The following is a 20,256-nucleotide window of genomic DNA, read 5'->3' as shown; positions in this document are numbered from 1 at the left end:
CACAGCACATAGTGAAAGTTGCTCAGTTGTGTACAACCCCATGGATTATGGGATTCTCCAGGTCAGAATACTGGACTGGGCGGCCTTTCCCTTCTCCAGGGGATCCTCCCAACCCAGGGATCGAACCCAGGTCTCCCACATTGCAGGCAGATTTTTTACCAGTGAGCCACCAGGGAAGCCCAAAAATACTGGAGTGGGTAGCCTATCCCTTCGCCAGGGGATCTTCCCAACCCAGGAATCAAACTGGGGTCTCCTGCATTGCAGGCAGATTCTTTACCAACTGAGCTATCAGGGAAGCCCTCATAGTACATAAGGACAGGGCTTATCAGAGATTTGAGACTCATTAAAAGTTGTAACTATTTGTTGAAGGGATAGACTAACCCATTAGTGGAACAAGAAAGTATTCAGAAACATATCTACCTATAGAGACACAAATATGTAGCACTGGGTAAAGGATGATACTATTGAAGGTTTTAAAGTAATGAGATGATTACATTTAGAATTCACAAGTATAATCAGAAGCAATATGGTATACGGACTGCAAAGGAGAAAAAGTAAAGGGGCACCAGTTAGGAAAAGACTATAATCATTCCAGGCAAAAAACAATGAAATCCAAATTACAGTGGGAATGAAATCAAGCAGATAAATTTGGGTGAAACCTCTGAACAAGAAATTAACTGTAGAAGAGCAGTGAGGCAGAGTGAAGAGAAGGAAAACCTGGAAAGTGCAAAGGACTGCTGTCCAGTTAACAAGTCCTGAGTGGCAGACCTGTGAAATCTCCCAGATAAAGGAATTAGTCTAAGCAGATGCAGCAGGGTGAGAGACATGGTCCTGACTTCAAGGGCTATAAAATTTTGCTTTTTAATTTTTGAAAAGTCATACTCAGAATCTATTAAAAGACATACCAAAATGTCTGTCGTTACATATACATTATAACACTGCAAAACATTATAACATTGTAATCCCTGTTACACACGTATTTTAAGAGAGATTAAGATAGGGTGAACATGCTAAACTATTATAAAACACACCAAAAAATGTAAAATATCAAAATGTCCATTATTTAAGATTAATACTCATTTTTCTATAAATTTATACAAAGAAGTAACTAAAAAAAATAAGCTGGTTAAGCAAAAGTGTAAACATTTAATACAATCATAAAAAAGGAAATAATCTAATTTCTAACATAAACAAAATGTTTAAATGTAATTCCTATGATTAGTTAGCTATTTTTAATAAATAAAAGTAATATGCATAGAGTAGAGTAACATGCAACTGCATTTATAACTTAATGGTCAACAGAAAAAAAGTCACAATAATTTCATTATTTCTGCTGAACCATTTATTGATATAGCTCTGTTAAAATTATAAATTTATGAATACAAAGATCAGGTGATACCATACACAAATGATAAATTTGAATTATTAGAGAAAGGAAACACTTGTGAATGTTTTTCTTTAGCATGCCTTTAGCGTTTTAACAACGGTGCTCAAGCTTTAAGGGAAAATTTTAAATGTTTACCTTTTTATTCTGAACTCTAACACACACAAAAAAATAAGATAGAAATGTACAATATAATGAATGCTTGCACAGAAGACCTGTCTAGAAACAATTAAGGAACATAAAATAGGAGCCTGCCACCTCTCAACACTGCTCCTGTGTCCCACTCCACTCACTCCCTGTCCCCATCACAAGTCAGCACTAGTCATGTGCGTCACGGTGATAATTTCCGTCGACTGCACTGCAGTTTTAGCTTTCAGCATTCATAAATAAATCTCCATAAAACACAGTTCAGCTATGCCAAACTGTATGGATTACACTGTGCTTGATTGGCTTCTTTTCCATCAGTTATGTTTATAAAACTTATCTACACGGTTGTAATTCCCATTCACCCATTATAGCCATTCCTATATAACACTCCCATTATATGAATATATCACTCTTTCATTTGTACATTTTAACATGAATGGACATTTCGGTTGTCTCTAGTTTGGGACTATGAAAACATATGCTGTGAAGAAATTTTCCTGAGAGTCACATGCTAGATCATAGAGTATGTGCATCATCACGCTTATAATAATGCCACACCGCTTCCCCGGGCACATGACTCACATCCATTCAGGCAGTGTACCCCAAGTCTCCACAGCCTTTAAACATAGTGTATTAAGACTGTTTACTTTTCACCCATCTGATAACTGCGTAGCAGGATCTCATTTAGTTTTTAATTTACATTTTCCTGATTACAAAAAGGTTGAACATATTTTCACGGATCCACTGACCATCTGGAATTACTTTCTTGTGAATTACTTGTTCAAACCTCTTTCCATTTTTTTCAAAATTGTCTTGTCTTTTTCAAAAATGTTTTCTATAGGTTTTTTATATGACCTAGTATTTTGTTGGTTATATCCATTACAAATATATTTCCCACTCTTTGGATTATCTTCTCTTTGGAATATCTTTTGATAAACCTAAGTACTTAATTTTTATGTAGACAAAATTAACAACCTTTTTTTATAAAAATCAGTGATTTTTGTGTTTTTTATCTTTTTCTGATGTTGAAGATGTGATGATATTTCCTTGTTATATTCTAAAATGTTTACAGTTCTTGATCTATTTATGTTTGTAATACATCACTAAGTGATTTTTAGCTGAGTCCAACCTTAATTTTTTCTATACTGCTTTATATGCCAGTATTACCTGACAGTTTTCATGTATTTCAGACCTATGTTAAGTCCTCACAAATTCAGAAATACTGTATTGTCACCTCTTCTTATTGGACCCATCCTTTCATCACTATGTAAAGCCTCCTTGTGTAACAGTAAGACTTCTTGCCTTAAAGTTTGCTTTGCTGACATCAGCTTTTTTTGTTATTATTTTTATTGGTGCTTGAATATAAAATTAAAGTAAGAGTTCACACATGTGTGAGCAGAATAAATTTTTAGAGTCTAAAATACCTTATTAAAAACAACTATATCTCCTAAATAATTCACTTTCACTGAAAAATTGAAGTGTGAAAGTATACTTTATTAATAAAATTATCCAATGTTTAACCTGTAAGCTGATTACTTCTAACACAGACATTACATCATCATGATAATCTTGCTAAAGTTTCCTGGGACTCCCCAAAGCTTTGGATGTGTGACAGAAAGCTTTATTTATAAAGAAAGTAACAGAAAACAACAATGCTGCATAAAGTGTCAGAAAGCTATCTCTTCACCCATTATAATCAATGAAAACCAGTCTACTGCTTCAGCAGGAGGAAAGGCATCCCATCTAGGTACTGCTTTATCAATACCAATATTCAGCAGGTTTAAACTTTCATGCACATCAATCCACCTAGGACACTTATAAATGTAGCTGACTGGCTCCCATACCTCGGATATATTTTTGAGAAGATCTTCAGGTAACTTTAAGACAGTGCCATAGTTTAAAGAAGAAGAAAAAGGAGGAGTGGGATATTATGCCCAAAAATGCTGTTTGATGAGGTTAAATAGGAATAAAATAAAGAGGAAAACAAGATATACAGAGTCTTACAGAAATAGTAGAAACCACAGAAATTATACAGTGAAACATATTTTAGAATAAGGATTATAAAAAAATTTTATCAGAAACAGTATAATATTCCAGCTGGACTTCAGTTGTAGTACTTTTATGATATAATTTATGAAATTATGAGATATCTATAATTAACAAATTAGAACTTCTTAATTATTCATGTCAAAATTATAGGCAAAATGATGCATATAATAAGCAATGCTAAATGTGAAGTTGAAGTTTTTTAGTAAAAATCAATTTAAAATGCTAAGTTAACTAGAAATGATAAAATAGTAGAGGTAGAAATGTTAAGTTTCCGGGCTTATAAGCAAACAATCTTTATCTGTGGTCTAGACGTGAAAATTAAATGAGTAAAGTAAGATATCCAGAAAAAAAGAAAACATCACTGTCTATTTAACCGACTGTTGAGAAAGTAAATAAACTCACATAATAGATCTGCTTATTTCAGTCTGTGCTGAACATAGAGTGTCTTCATTTTGGAAGTAAGTTATTTTACACAGTACCTCATACATTTTATGTGCTTCTATCTAGTATTTCATTTCACACTTGAATGGATTTTAAGTTCATTTAATATGTTAATTTTGTCTTGTAAGTATTGTTGTATTTTATGTTGTTTTTGTTTAGTCATTAAGTTGGGTCTTACTCTTTTGCGACCCCGTGGACTGTAGTTCGCCAGGCTCTTCTGTCCGTGGGATTTCCCAGGCAAGAATACTAGAGTGAATTGCCATATTGCTCTCCAGGGAATCTTCCCAATCCAAGGATCAAACCCACGTCTCGTGCACTGCAGGTGGATTCTTCACCACTGAGCCACCAGAGAAGCCCACTATATTTTACAGAGTCTTTCAATTTGCAGAACAAAGTAAATGTGCTTCTGAGTAGCAGGTGCTCTTTAAAATTTTTAGAATGATAGCCTCATATGATATAGACAAAAATAACTGTATATGACGAGGACTTGAAGGTCACATTGTACTTAATGAGTTCTGTGCAAAAAGGGAGCTCCATCTTGCTTAAGTAGTCTAACAGAGATGATAATAACACAAAAGTAATCTAAATTAAAATATTTATTTATCATTGAATGACAAAAATTGAAATATAACAAATCATTAGTTGATAAGTATACTAAGCAATGATAATAATCCCATAAAATTCAAGAAATAAATGCCATTTCTCTCCTCTATTCAAAGATACAGCTCATACTGCCACATTAAATTTGAATTCTCCCACTTTGCTCTCAAAGCCTGCCATGCCCTTCTGATACTAATCCTCTAGCTCCAGTCAAGTGAAATGCCCCCAGAAATCTGAAGCTCAATCATGCCCTTGCTTGGGTGGTACTTGCTAAGCCTGAATCTTCAGAGTCCTACGTCAAGTATCAAATTACTCAGAAAGCCTTTTTGCCAATTACATTAATCCTTTAAGATTCATCCTATTTCTAATTTGGTTTGCTTTATATAATTTCCTTTCTGTTCTTTTCCCTGTCGTGTAATGGTCTCTTGTTCACTAATTGTTTCCTGGATATATCTCCTGTATCGCTAAGCTCTGTGGGCCAAGACATGCATGTGGGAGAGCATTTCAGAGCCAGAAAATATTTTAGATATTTATACATATTTTATTTATACTTCCCAAGGTGTCTGTTGTCAAGAATAAGAGAGGTACTTAATGAACCTAATCAAACAGTATAACACATAATAACTTGAATGTTATAATTACATGGTAAAATGAGAATATCTGAAAATTATGCTATCTGAACTTTTATAAATGCAAAAAAATTAATGATGAAATTATTATTATCACAATAATAATTATGATGAAACCTATTATTTCACATGAAAGAGCTACATTTAACTATTTCAAAGTCTTGGAATTAATGACATACAACTATTTAAATGTTTTAGCTTGTCTTAAAAGACCTTATTGATGGATAATGTAAATGCATTTAATAGACAGCTAAACTACTGGGTTTTGTTTTCACTGTTTGGCATTCCTAGGATTTTCTTCATCATTTTCTGTGCTCTAGTGATGTATGTAAGCACAGATTCACAAAGCAGTCACTAGGTTGGTACTTGTAAGTGTGTTATTTGTTAAATTTGTATTTCCTAAGACGAATTTTCAGAACATTTTGTCAAAATTCATATCCCTAAACAAAAACAAAATTATGAAAAAATAGAGCAAAATCTAACCAAGTAAAGTGAAGTAAAAATAATATTTAGAGCTCTATCAAATGAACATAAGATAACAGAAGAAAAGGGGAAGAAACAGAGACTTGGAAAATGGTACTAATTTAGTGGTATTTTTATTAGAAAGTCTCTGAGGATTAATTGGCTCAATCAACAACTGAAACTAGAAATTCAAAGACTTTGCATCCATGTCCCCATGATAACAGCCTCTACAGGTGCTTCAATAAGAGCACACGATGGAGGAAATCCAGAGAGCTGCTCAGACCCTTCAGTGGGACGATCAAAGGCTAGAAGGAGGATTGGCAGTAAAGCAACGCACACACTTATTGTTTAAAAAAGTAAACAGATACCTAACCTAGGCTATATGAATGTAAACTCCTCAAAAATTGGTTCTAAAATAAATATAGTTTGGCCATTAAGATAAGTAACTCTAGGTGTCTCATAACTAGCATTTGTTTTTCCTCCCAGACAACTGCCTGATGCCCCAATCCCTCTTTAATATTAAATCAAGGCCAGAATTAAGCCAGATGTTTTCTTTTAAATCTTCAGGCTGAGTCTTTTCAAACACACTACTTCAAACCTAAATGATAGTAAATAAAAGTGAGAGACATTCACTTAGGCATAATGAAGGTAAGTGAATAAATCATAAAATCAGATTTCATTACATACCACAGCACTCAGGACATTGTGGGTGTTTCAGGATATTCATTCCATACCCTGGGAAGCAGCGATTAATCCAAACCATTTGGAGGGTACCTTCAATATAGTATATCTCAGGCAATGGCTCTGCACGTCTGCCCAAAACTTCCACTTGTTGATTAAAAAACCGCTCTATAAGATTTTTGGCCTGAGACAGAAATACAGTATGAAAAATCATTATTGCATAAATGTAAATATTAGAACAAATAAGAATTCATATGTCTTTAGAAACAGGAAAAATTCTCAAGGTCCTTATTTTTTCTGAATTCAAAGGATATAAATAGCACCTATAAAACTGAAAAGATTTCAACTATAAACCTCAAATATTTTCAAATACAACACAGAGAAACTATTTAAATATATAACCAAACATTTTGGTCTCTTTGGTTTTGAATAATATGTGAAAGTGTTACAGTCACTAAGTCATGTCTGACTCTTTGCGTCCCTATAGACTGTAGACTGCAAGGCTCTTCTGTCCAAGGAATTCTCCAGGGAAGATACTGAAGTGGGTAGCATTCCCTTCTCTAGGAAATCTTTCTGATCCAGGGATAAAACTTGGGTCTCCTGCACTGTAGATTCTTTATGGCATAAGAGCAAAAATAAGACAGTTCTTTGAAATGAAATGTACTTTCAGAAATGTACTCTAACAATTAAATGTTCTTTAAAAAATGTACTTTAAGAATCTTTAAGAAGCAAATGCTGAGGCATCTGCTCCACTCTTTCCATAAGAAAAATTAGGTTTAAAAACAAGAGGGAATACAGCCCATATTAAAACTTCTAGCTCTGTTTCAAAAATCAAATTTTCAAAATAATTAAGGCATAATTCTGACCTATAATTAATTACCTTTTTATTTATAATAATTATTCTGTCTTGACTCCTAAAAGTAAGGAGAGGCTTATACTTTTCAGTGACTAGTAAGCTTTACCTGGTAAAGCATGAGGTATGGTCATGAGTTAACACCCTCTGTAAGTCAGTCAGTTCAGCTCAGTTCTTCTACGCTAACATTCACCTCTAACACAGTAAGAAGCAGGGATGAAGCAACTCATGTTGATCTATAACCACTAATGGTGTATCTCAATCTACTGACTTCCTCAGATATCTTTCAAATTATATTCCTGCCATGAAAATTTCTACAAGTGATTGTAAAAATTTTTTCAGTATACTAAATTCAATCAGTCTATTACTGAATTACTACATTTTTACAGTCTACATGGTTTTCTTTTATTTCTAATAAATTCTGTTAAATTTGCTATTTATTTTTAGTTAAGGAAGTGCTTACAAATTAATTAGCTACAAGTCTGGTATGTAATTAACTATATTTAAATAGTGAGTGAAAGTCAGTCAGTCATATCCAGCTCTTTGCAACTCCATGCTATACAGTCCACGGAATTCTCCAGGCTGTAACAATGGAGCTGGTAGGCTTTCCCTTCTCCAGGGGAAGCTGTTCCCTTCCCCAACCCAGGGATCAAATCCAGGTCTCCCTCATTGAAGGCAGATGCATTACCAGCTGAGCCACTAGGGAAGCCCAAGATTACTGGAATGGGTAGCCTATCCCTTCTCCAGTGGATCTTTCTGACCCAGGAGTCAAACTGGGGTCTCCTGCATTGCCGGCGGATTCTTTACCAGCTGAGCTACCAGGTGAAAGTGAAAGCGTTAGTCTCTCAGTCGTGTCAGACTCTTTGCGAGTCCATGGACTGTAGCCTGCCAGGCTGCTCCATCCAGGGGATTTTCCAGGCAAGAATACTGGAGTGGGTTGCCAGTTCCTTCTCCAGGGGATCTCCCAGACCCAGGGATCAAACCCGGGTCTCCTGCATTGCAAGTAGACTCTTTACCATATGAGCTACCAGGGAAGCACAAGACTACAAATAAAATTTTCAGGAGCACACGCATAACCACTTAGCTTCCTAACATTCTATGCAGAAAACAACAACAATGAAACTAGATCTGGAAAACTGGACTTGATGAACAAAAATAATCATGCAAATCAGATTTCTGTTTCCTATTTTTCTTCTAAAAAGCAGAATGAGGATAAGTATCTCATTTGGTAGAAATGGAAAGAAAGTAAATTACTTGAATCATTGGCTCAATTTTTTAAATAATGACTATGTTGATGGTTGACAAGGGTCAACTGTACCAAATAAAGGGTGAAATTGGAGAATTCTCCAAGTTGGGTAGAATGAAAGATTTTAAAGCAAAAATTTTTGGACCAATTTGGATGACATAAGAACAAATCATGATTATAGAAATTCTTCATAGTTTAATCACCTAATTTAAGATATGAAGAATTAATACTATGGAACAAAAAAAAAAGAATACTACAGAACAAACATCATAATACCTAGCCTAAGCTACTATTCCCTTCACCCCAAACTTTACAGAATGATTAAACATATATGGAAGGAATATGTTCTGTAGTTATCAGTTATTGATTACAAGACTAGAACAAGAAATCATTAAATATATATATATATATATATATATATATATGCATGTATATATAAACTTCTGCATGGGGAAGTTGAACAGCTTCCTTTGAGTATCATAATCTGTTCCTATGATCATGCCAAGTTAGGTACTAAAAAAGGTGACTAGGAAGGCTTTTACTATTTGCACTACATTAGTCCAGCAAGCCCAGAAAGCAACAACAATTTAAAATTACGGAACTCCTAGGATAGGCAAAAAATGCTATACATTATACAGGATCAGATTTAGACTGGAGCTCCAATAACCATGAGGGGAGAATTCATTACGTACCAGCTATTACAAACAATACACTTCTAAGATAGAATCTGTTGCAAAACTTTGGTTAACACCTATATTTGGGAATCTCTTTGGAAAATGACTAGAGTCATCGAATAGGACTGGAATTAAGAAGCAAAACTAAAACAAAAAACAAAAGAAAAGGAGAAGAGTCTTAAGGTATCTTGAATGAAATGGAAAGAACTGTGAATCTGCACAGAAAAAACTGGTGATCTTGGTGCTCAGTGAGCAAATGAGAGGTAGGGTGTCCAGATCTTACAGGAGAATGTTCCAATGTCCGTATCTTATAGGAGAACGTCCTTTTTAACTGTTGAAGAAGATTAAATGAAAACACAAAGTCATCCCTCTCATGGTAGGAACACCAACACAAACGATGTATACACACTCAGATCAGGAAGGAAAGTAAAAGGTTATACAACAGTTTGAATTCCTTGGAAGGTGGAATCCATTCCTAAGAAGCACAACCAATCCTAGAACTTTAGAATAAAGGAAAATTTAACTTTGCAATGTAGAGTCTACATGAGTCCTGAAGCAATGGGCAAAAGGATCAACTCTTCACTCAGAGTTGGTCACTGAAGCAGTAGTTGTTCCACAGGAAATGAAACCTGCACTGGAACACCAGATTCTTTAGAAGAAAGATGAGAGATAATTCATAATTCAGGTTTTAAACTTATTAGAGATTTAGCTGTCATATTAAGGTTTTTATAGTAGTGTATTTCTAACTGATAAAAGCAGACAAGATGGAAGTAGAGGACAGAAATGAAATTTAAAAATCAGAAAAAGATTTCCCATTTCCAACCATATGATGCACCAGATATTCTGGAAAATCCTCCTGCTAAATATCAACTAACCACATATAACAGAGCAAAGATCTTGTGTAGCTATGTTTCAACAATAAGAGAGAAAGAAAAAGCAAAAAGGAAGACAGGCAGAAAAAGATGCTAAAAATGAAAATTACAAACCAAATATTAGCTACTATTAATGGTGTGGATCACAATAAACTGTGGAAAATTCTGAAAGAGATGGGAATACCAGACTACCTGACATGCCTCTTGAGAAACCTATATACAGGTCAAGAAACAACAGTTAGAACTGGACATGGAACAACAGACTGGTTCCAAATAGGAAAAGGAGTATGTCAAGGCTGTATATTGTCACCTTGCTTATTTAACTTATATGCAGACTACATCATGAGAAACGCTGGGCTGGAAGAAGCACAAGCTGGAATCAAGATTGCCAGGAGAAATATCAATAACCTCAGATATGCAGATGACACCACCCTTATGGCAGAAAGTGAAGAGGAACTAAAAAGCCTCTTGATGAAAGTGAAAGAGGAGAGTGAAAAAGTTGGCTTAAAGCTCAACATTCAGAAAACGAAGATCATGGCATCCGGTCCCATCACTTCATGGGAAATAGATGGGAAAACAGTGGAAACAGTGTCAGACTTTATTTTGGGGGGCTCCAAAATCACTGCAGATGGTGACTGCAGCCATGAAATTAAAAGACGCTTACTCCTTGGAAGGAAAGTTATGAACAACCTGGACAGCATATTAAAAAGCAGAGACATTATTTTGTCAAGAAAGGTCCGTCTAGTCAAGGCTATGGTTTTTCCAGTAGTCATGTATAGATGTGAGAGTTGGACTATAAACAAAGCTGAGTGCCGAAGAATTGATGCTTTTGAACTATGATGTTGGAGAAGACTCTTGAGAGTCCCTTGGACTGCAAGGAGATCCAAGCAGTCCATCTTAAAGGAAATCAGTCCTGTGTGTTCATTGGAAGGACTGATGTTGAGCTGAAACTCCAATACTTTGGCCACCTGATGCCAAGAGCTGACTCATTTGAAAAGACCGTGATGCTGGGAAAGATTGAGGACAGGAGGAGAAGGGGACGACAGAGGATGAGATGGTTGGATGGCATCACCAACTCAAAGGACATGGGTTTGGGTGGGCTCTGGAAGTTGGTGATGGACAGGGAGGCCTAGTGTGCTGTGGTTTATGGGGTCGCAAAGAGCTGGACACGACTGAGTGAGTGAACTGAACTGAACTGAACTGAATGGTTTGTAGTAGTAGCTAAACTAATGGTTTAGCTACTACTAACTACTCAATGATTTGCTTTCAAAGTGGGTGTGGGATTTTGTTGTATTTTCTATGGGATACAAAATCACCAAGTCAGAAATTAACATAAAAGTTGGCTTTGCCTGAGAACAGTCAAAAGCAAATATAATAACTTTACAGAAAAACACACACAACTTACGTCAAAGAGGCTATATCTACTGATAAAGGACTGACAAATACTACTTATCAGCCAGAATTATGAAGTGGCGGATGGAATTAGAAACTACAGAAGAGGAAACAAACTGCCACACGAGATGGTCAAGAGATTCATACAAGAGAACTTCAGTTACTAAAATAGCAAAAATGACACCATGGAGCCTTAAAACACATACAGAAACAGAAGTGGTAATGAAAATAGTAAAGGACATTTATATCATTATAAAAGAGAAAGTATATCTGAAAAACAACCTTACATTACAGTTAATAAAGGGAGAAAAAAATAGATTGAAATTAAAAACTGTGGACAGACTGAACATTGGATTAGGCCAAGCTGCAGCAAGAATAATTAAACACAATACATACCTGAAGAAATCACACAGAAAAAGGAACATATAAAAAAGTAAGAGAGATGGAGAAATCAATGAGATAATCTAAAACATACTAAATAGGAGTTGCAGAGAAGCAAATGGGGTAAAAGGTAATCTTCAAAGCTGTCCAGGCAGAAAAATTTTCCAGAATTGAGAAAGCAGTGAGTCTTCAGATTTCAGTGGAACAATGAATACAGGAGGAAGGAAAAATGACATGATGAGGAAAGAGAGACACAAGAGTAAATGGTCAGCAAAGAAATGGATAAAACCATGGGCGAATCTAAACAGACACTGACATTTTGAAATAATCTTAATAATAAGTGAAAAAAATTTTAAAAAGAAATAAAATATTATGGAACAAAAACTTGAGAGATGAAGGCAGGTCATGAGTTAAAGGTCTTTAAGGAAGGTTCTTACACTTTTTTTGGAAGGTACTATATACACTAAGTAACTTTTGGTTCTGCTATTAAGAATGTTAAAATTTGAAGCAAATCCATACAAAAAGAATTAAAAATATATGTTAAAAAAAAATAAATGCGAGGAGCAAACCTTGAAGAGTAAAAAACCAGGTTAAATGATATGTAATGGAATAATCAAAACCCATCTACATAAAGCAGTACTATGATTTAAAAACAATAAAGCAAGAAAGGGCAATGCCAAAGAATGTTCAAACTAGTGTACAACTGCTATATACAACTCATGTCATATGCTAGTAAGGTTATGCTCAAAATCCTTCAAGCAAGCCTTGGCAGTACATGAACCGAGAACTTCCAGATGTATAGTAGTAGTAGTGTTAGCCCCTCAGTCGTGTCCAAATCTTTGTGACCCCATTCACCACGTGATACCAGGCTCCTCTGTCCATGGGACTCTTAAGGCAAGAATACTGGAGTGGGTTGCCATTCCCTTCTCCAGGGGATATTCCCGACCTAGGGATTGAGCCCAGGTCTCCTGCACTACAGGCAGATTCTTTATCATATGAGCTATAGGGAAGCCCAGACATATAAACTGAGTTTAAAAAAGGCAGAAGAACAAGAGATCACATTGTCAAAATTTGTTGGATCATAGAAAAAGCAAGAGAATTCCAGAAAAACATCTACTTCTGCTTCACTGACTACACTAAATCTTTCAACTGTGTAGATCACAAGAAACTGTGGAAAATCTTAAAGAGACGGGAATACCAGACCACCTTAACTGTTTCCGGAGAAACCTCTGAGGGTCAGGAAACAACAGAGCTGAACATGGAACAATGGACTGGTTCAAAATTGGGAAAGGAGTAAGACAAGGCTATCTATTGTCACCCTGCATATTCAACTTTTATGCAGAGTACATCATGTGAAATGCCAGGCTAGAAAATCACAAGCTTGAAACAAGACTGCCAGAGAAATATAAAAAACCTCAGATGTGCAGATGACATTACCCTAATGGCAGAAAGTGAAGAGGAACTAAAGAGGCTCTTGATAAGGGTGAAAAAAAAGAGTGAAAAAGCCAGCTTAAAACTCAACATTCAAAAAACTAAGACCACGGCAACTTGTCCCATCACTTCATGGCAAGAAGAAGGGGAAAGAGTGGAAGCAATGACAGATTTTATTTTCTTGGGCTCCAAAATCACTGAGGATAGCGACTGCAGCCATGAAATTAAAGACCCTTGCTCCTTAGAAGGAAAGCTATGACAAATCTAGACAGCATATTTAAAAGCAAAGACATCACTTTGCTGACAAAGGTCTGTAGAGCAAAAACTATGGTTTTTCCAGTAGTCATGTAAGGATGTGACAGTTGGACCATAAAGAAGACTGGGAACTGAAGAATGATGCTTTTGAACTGTGGTGTTGGAGAAAACTCTTGAGAGTCCCTTGGATGGCAAAGAGATCAAACCAGTCAATCCTAAAGGAAATCAACCCTGAATATGTATTGGAAGGACTGATGCTGAAGCTGAAGCTCCAATACTTTGGCCACCTGATACAAAGAGTCAACTCATCAGAAAAGATCCTGATGCTAGGGAAGACTGAAGGCAAAAGGAGAAGAGGGAGGCAGAAGATGAAATGGTTAGCTAGCATCATGGACTCAATGGACATGAAGCTGAGCAAACTTTGGGAGACAGTGAAGGACAGGGAAGCCTGGAGTGTTGCAGTCCACGGGAGTCACAAAGAGCTGAACATGACTTAGCAACTGAACAAAAACAACACAAAGCAATGAACAAGACTATAAAATAGTAGCACTAATGAAAAGGTTACAACAGATGTGACAAAAAGGGAAAAAATGGGGAAACGGTGGATTTAAATCCAAATGGCAGGTAATTTAAATGTAACTGGTCTAAATATTCTAACTGAGAGGCAGGGATTGTTAACAGTTAATAGTTCAGCAGCATAGCAGAACAGGAGGTTCATTTCCACTGCACAAAAACACTGATATAACAATCATTCAGGGATGAAAATACTTTTCTAAGAACTAGTGATTATAGCAGAAAGGCTCCAGCATCCCCATGGACAACAAAGCCCAAGATTAGACCTACTGAAAATTGTAGGAGAAACAGTTTTACTTTGACCACATCTAAGTCACAACTTCTCCCTCAGGGGAAAGAAAATGAAAAGTGAAAGTCTGATGGTCCCAGCCTTTGTGTCATTCCCCACAAGGACTGCTTCTGGATGGGAAAAGGGCTGGAAACCCACAGCACCTGGCACGCATGCCCCACAAACAGCACACAGATGTAAGCAGCCAGTACGGAATCCAGCAACTAGTTTAACGTTACAAAATATGGTAATGGCACACAACCCTGAGACTGTCCCTTCAGGAGAGAAGAGAGATGGAGACTCTACATGCTACCCTGGAGAAAAGAAAAAGTTAACTCTCGAGCACTTGGCATGACTTGGCATGCAACAGAGAAGGAGCAAAGTCCAAGACATCCCCTTCAGGAAGGAAGGAGAGAAACAGAAAATTCACAAAAAGTATTGACACTTCAGGCACTGCTGTCTAGAAAAGGACTGGTTCGCACTTAGCACCTGATACGACTCTCAGAACCTAATATGACTCAGTGAGACTGAGAGAAGAAACAATTCAAAACATCCTCCACATCCCCAAGGAAAAAGCAAGAGATGAGAAGAAAGGCTTGAGAGACGCCTAGAAGCTCTAGTCTAGTAAAGGCCGTTATCCCTGGAAAGTGAAAGTGAAGTCGCTCAGTCGTGTCTGACTCTTTGCGACCCCGTGGACTGTAGTCCACCAGGCTCCTCCATCTATGGGATTCGCCAGGCAAGACTACTGGAGTGGGTTGCCATTTCCTTCTCCAGGGGATCTTCCCGACCCAGGGATCAAACCCAGGTCTCCCGCATTGCAGGCAGATGCTTTAACCTCTGAGCCACCTGGGAAGCCAGAATACAAAGATTGAAGAGGAAACTTCTCTTTAAATGCCCAGGCACCAACGCAAGGTTACCAGGATCATAAGAATCAAGAAAACATGAGAGCATAGAAGAACTAAAAAAAGGTCAAATAACCAGCTACAAAGACATAAAAATCTATGAATTACCTAAAAAGAATTCAAAATGATCTTAAAGAAACTCAGTAAGCCACACTGAGAGACAAACATCAAAAAAACAATGTATATACATATGGATACATACAAAACCCAAGAAGTGGAACAAAGAAACACAAACCATAAAAAAGAATTAAACAGAAATTCTAGCAAGAAGAATATAGTGACTGAACTTAAAAATTCAACAGAGAAAGTTTCAAAGGCAGACTCAAACAGAAAAAAAAGAATCAGTGAGTTAAGGACAGATCATTTGAAATGACCCAGTCACAGAAACAAAAAGAAGAAAAGAGTAAAGAAATCCAATGAAACTCATTTGACATCAGCACTAAATCAGTACATTCACTAGGGAGTTCCCTCAAGAAGAGGAAGTACCAGTAAGCTTATTTCAAAAAATAATGCCAAAGAAATCTGCAGAGGGAATGGACATTCGGATTTATAAACCTTGGATATAAGCAAATATGTTATCCTAAAGAAAACTACACCAAGAAATACTGTTATTAACATTAACAAGAAGCTAGAGAAAAGAAATTCATCAAATAAAGGGGACATCCTCCTCCTCAAATAATACTATCAGAGGAGTTCTTGGCACAAACCTTTTAGGTTAGGAGAGTATATAGTGATACATTCAAACTGCGGAAACAAGCTATGAACCAAAAATATTGACTGTTCTGTTGTTGTTCAGTCGCTAGGTCGTGGCCCTTTCTTTGTGACCCTATGTACTTCACCAACTGCCAGAGTTTGCTCAACACCATGTTCATTGAGTCCATGATGCTGTCTACACCTCTCATCTGCTGCTGCCCCTTCATCCTTCTGCCCTGTATCCTTCCCAGGATGAAGGTCTTTTCCAATGAGTCGGCTCTTGTGTCAGGTGGCCAAAGGAATGGAACTTCAGATCAGTCTTTTCAACGAATATTCAGGGTTGATTTTCTTTAGGATTTACTAGCTTGATATACTTTCAGTCCAAGGGACTCTCAGGAGTCTTCTCTGGTACAACAATTTGAAAGTACCAATTCTTTGGCCCTCAGCTTTCTTTATGGTCTAACTCTAATGTCCATACATGACTACTGGAAAAAAAAATAGCTTTGACTATATGGAACTTCATTAGCAAAGTGATGTCTCTTCTTTTAATACACTGTCTAGGTTTGTCATAGCATTTCTTCCCAGGAGCAAGGGTCTTTTAATATCATGGCTGCAGTCACCATCAGCCGTGATTTTGGAGCCCAAGAAAATAAAACCTGTCACCGTTTCCATTTTTTCCCCATCTATTTGCGATGAAGTAATGGGACTGGATGCCATGATTTTAGTTTTCTGAATGCTGAGTTTTAAGCCAGGTTTTCACTCTCCCCTTTCACATTCATCAAAAGGCTCTTCAGTTCCTCTTTACTTTCTACAATTAGAGTGGTAACATCTGCACATCTGAGGCTTTTGAAATTTCTCCGAGCAATCTTTATTTCAGCTTGTGATTCATTCAGTCCAGCCTTTTGCATGATGTACTCTGCATAGAAGTTAAATAAGCAGGGTGACAATATATAGCCTTGTATTACTCCTTCCCTCCTTCCCGCTCCCTACTTCTGAGGTCAGGGCGGCTGCCGAAGGGGAAGGGAATGGCAAGCCACTTCAGTATTCTTGCCTTGAGAACCCCATGAACAGTATGAAAAGGCAAAATGATAGGATACTGAAACAGGAACTCCCCAGGTTGGTAAGTGCCCAATATGCTACTGGAGATCAATGGAGAAATAACTCCAGAAAGAATGAAGGGATGGAGATGAGCAAAAACAATACCCAGTTGTGGGTGTGACTGGTGATAGAAGCAAGGTCCAATGCTGTAAAGAGCAATATTGCATAGGAACCTGGAATGTTAGGTCCATGAATCAAGGCAAATTGGGAGTGGTCAAACAGGAGATGACAAGAGTGAACGTCGACATTCTAGGAATCAGCAAACTCAAATGGACTGGAATGGGTGATTTTAACTCAGATGACCATTATATCTACTACTGTGGGCAGGAATCCCTTAGAAGAAATGGAGTAGCCATCATGGTCAACAAAAGAGTCCAAAATGCAGTACTTGGATGCAATCTCAAAAATGACAGAATGATCTCTGTTCGTTTCCAAGGCAAACCATTCAATATCACAGTGATCCAAGCCTATGCCCCAACCAGTAACGCTGAAGAAGCTGAAGTTGAACGGTTCTATGAAGATCTACAAGACCTTTTAGAACTAACACCCAAAAAAGATGTCCTTTTCATTATAGGGGGCTGCAATGCAAAAGTAGGAAGTCAAGAAACACCTGGAGTAACAGGCAAATTTGGCCTTGGAATACAGTATGAAGCAGGGCAAAGGCTAATAGCGTTTTGCCAAGAAAATGCACTGGTCATAGCAAACACCCTCTTCCAACAACACAAGAGAAGACTCTACACATGGACATCACCAGATGGTCAACACCGAAATCAGACTGATTATATTCCTTGTAGTCAAAGATGAAGAAGCTTTATACAGTCAGCAAAAACAAGACCAGGAGCCGACTGTGGCTCAGATCATGAATTCCTATTGCCAAATTCAGACTGAAATTGAAGAAAGTAGGGAAAACCACCAGACCATTCAAGTATGACCTAAATCAAATCCCTTATGATTATACAGTGGAAGTGAGAAATAGATTTAAGGTACTAGATAGAGTGCCTGATGAACTATGGACTGAGGTTCGTGACATTGTACAGGAAGACAGGGATCAAGATCATCCCCGTGGAAAAGAAATGCAAAAAAGCAAAATGGCTGTCTGGGGAGGCCTTACAAATAGCTGTGAAAAGAAGAGAAGTGAAAAGCAAAGGAGAAAAGGAAAGATATAAGCATCTGAATGCAGTGTTCCAAAAAATAGCAAGGAGAGATAAGAAAGCCTTCCTCAGCGTTCAATGCAAAGAAATAGAGGAAAACAACAGAATGGGAAAGACTAGAGATCTCTTCAGGAAAATTAGTGATACCAAGGGAATATTTCATGCAAAGATGGGCTCAATAAAGGACAGAAATGGTATGGACCTAACAGAAGCAGAAGATATTAAGAAGAGGTGGCAAGAATACACAGAAGAACTATACAAAAAAGATCTTCACAACCCAGATAATCATGATGGTGTGAACACTCATCTAGAGCCAGACATCCTAGAATGTGAAGTCAAGTGGGCCTTAGAAAGCATCACTACAAACAAAGCTAGTGGAGGTGATGGAATTCCAGTTGAGCTATTTCAAATCCTCAAAGATGATGCTGTGAAAGTGCTGCACTCAACATGCCAGCAAATTTGGAAAACTCAGCAGTGGCCACACGAGTGGAAAAGGTCCGTTTTCATTCCAATCCCAAAGAAAGGCAATGCCAAAGAATGCTCAAACTACCACACAATTGCACTCATCTCACATGGGAGTAAGGTAATGCTTAAAATTCTCCAAGCCAGGCTTCAGCAATATGTGAACCGTGAACTTCCAGATGTTCAAGCCGGTTTTAGAAAAGGCAGAGGAACCAGAGATCTCCTAAAGGAGATCAGTCTTGGGTGTTCATTGGAAGATATGATGCTGAAGCTGAAACCCCAATACTTTGGCCACCTCATGCGAAGGGCTGACTCACTGGAAAAGACCCTGATGCTGGGAGGGATTAGGGGCAGGAGGAGAAGGGGACAACAGAGGATGAGATGGCTGGATGACATCACCGACTCAATGGACATGAGTTTGGGTAAACTCCAGGAACTGGTGATGGACAGGGAAGCCTGGTGTGCTGCAATTCATGGGGTCACAAAGAGTCAGACACGACTGAGCAACTGAACTGAACTACTCCTTCCCTAATTTTGAACCAGTGTGCTGTTCCATGTGCAGTTCTGTTGTTTCTTGACCCTCATATAGGTTTCTCAGGAGACAGGTAAAGTGGTACTGTATTCCCATCTCTTTAACCATTTTCCACAGTTTGCCGTGATTCACACAGTCAAAGGCTTTAACATAGTCAATGAAGCAGAAGTAGATTCAGGAATTACCTTGCTTTCTCTATGGTCCAACAAATGTTGGCAATTTGATCTCCTTTTCCTCTTTCCTTAACCCAGTTTGTACATCTGGAAGTTTCTGTTTCATGTACTGCTGAAGCCTAGCTTGAAGGATTTTGAGGATAACCTTACTAGCATGTGAAATGAGTGCAATTGTTGGTAGTCTGAACACTCTTTGGCATTGTCCTTCTTTGGGACTAGAATGAAAACTGAGCTTTTCCAGTCCTGTGGCCTCTGTTGAGTTTTACACATTTGCTTGTATACTGAGTGCAGCACTTTCACAGCATCCTCTTTTGGGATTAGAAATAGTTCAGCCAGAATTCCATCACCTCCACTAGCTTTGTTGTAGTAATGCTTCCTAAGGCCTACCTGATTTCATACTTCAGGATGTCTGGCTTTACGTGAGTGACCATATCATCATGGTTATCCAGGTCATTAAGACCATTTTTGTATAGTTCTGTGTATTCTTGCTACCTCTTTTTTTTTAAACAGGTGAAATGAGTTTATTTTAGGAACATATTTTATTTAATCCAGTATATCAACATACATCATAACATGAAATCAATGAAAATTATTGATCTAATTTGCATCTTTATTTTTATAGTAAATCCCAGAAATTCTATGTATATTTTATACATAAAAACATCTCAATTTCAACTAGATGTTTTTTCTCTTTGTAAAAAATTTATTTTTAACTGGAGGATAATTGCTTTACAATATTGTATTGGTTTCCACCAGAGATCAACATGAATCAGCCATAGGTATATGTATGTCCACTCCCTTTTGAACCTCCTTCGTACATCCCACCCCATCCCACCTCTCTAGATTGTCACCGAGCCCCAGTTTCAGTTCCCCGAGTCATAAGGCAAATTCCCACTGGCTATCTATT

General features: G+C 37.3%; 1 protein-coding gene across 9 annotated transcripts in view; it reads right to left on the bottom strand.

The window, feature by feature from the left end:
• LOC102400060 (zona pellucida binding protein) overlaps window positions 1-20,256 on the bottom strand; it is a 197,315-nt gene that overhangs the window by 88,772 nt on the left and 88,287 nt on the right. For 7 of the 9 annotated variants that reach the window (XM_044946411.2, XM_044946409.2, XM_044946407.2 and 4 more), the window contains one exon: window positions 6,400-6,577. In XM_044946411.2, coding sequence (XP_044802346.1) covers window positions 6,400-6,577 — 178 coding nt within the window. Of the gene's footprint in view, window positions 1-1,348; window positions 4,573-4,611; window positions 6,311-6,399; window positions 6,578-20,256 lie in introns of those variants that run through there. The other 2 variants (XM_025290807.3, XM_025290811.3) reach the window with 2 other exon arrangements.

Source organism: Bubalus bubalis, chromosome 8 (genome assembly GCF_019923935.1).
Source record: "Bubalus bubalis isolate 160015118507 breed Murrah chromosome 8, NDDB_SH_1, whole genome shotgun sequence".
NCBI classification, from domain to species: Eukaryota; Metazoa; Chordata; class Mammalia; order Artiodactyla; family Bovidae; genus Bubalus; species Bubalus bubalis.
The sequence above is the reverse complement of the archived record's forward strand: the minus strand, read 5'-3'. Positions and strand labels throughout refer to the sequence as shown.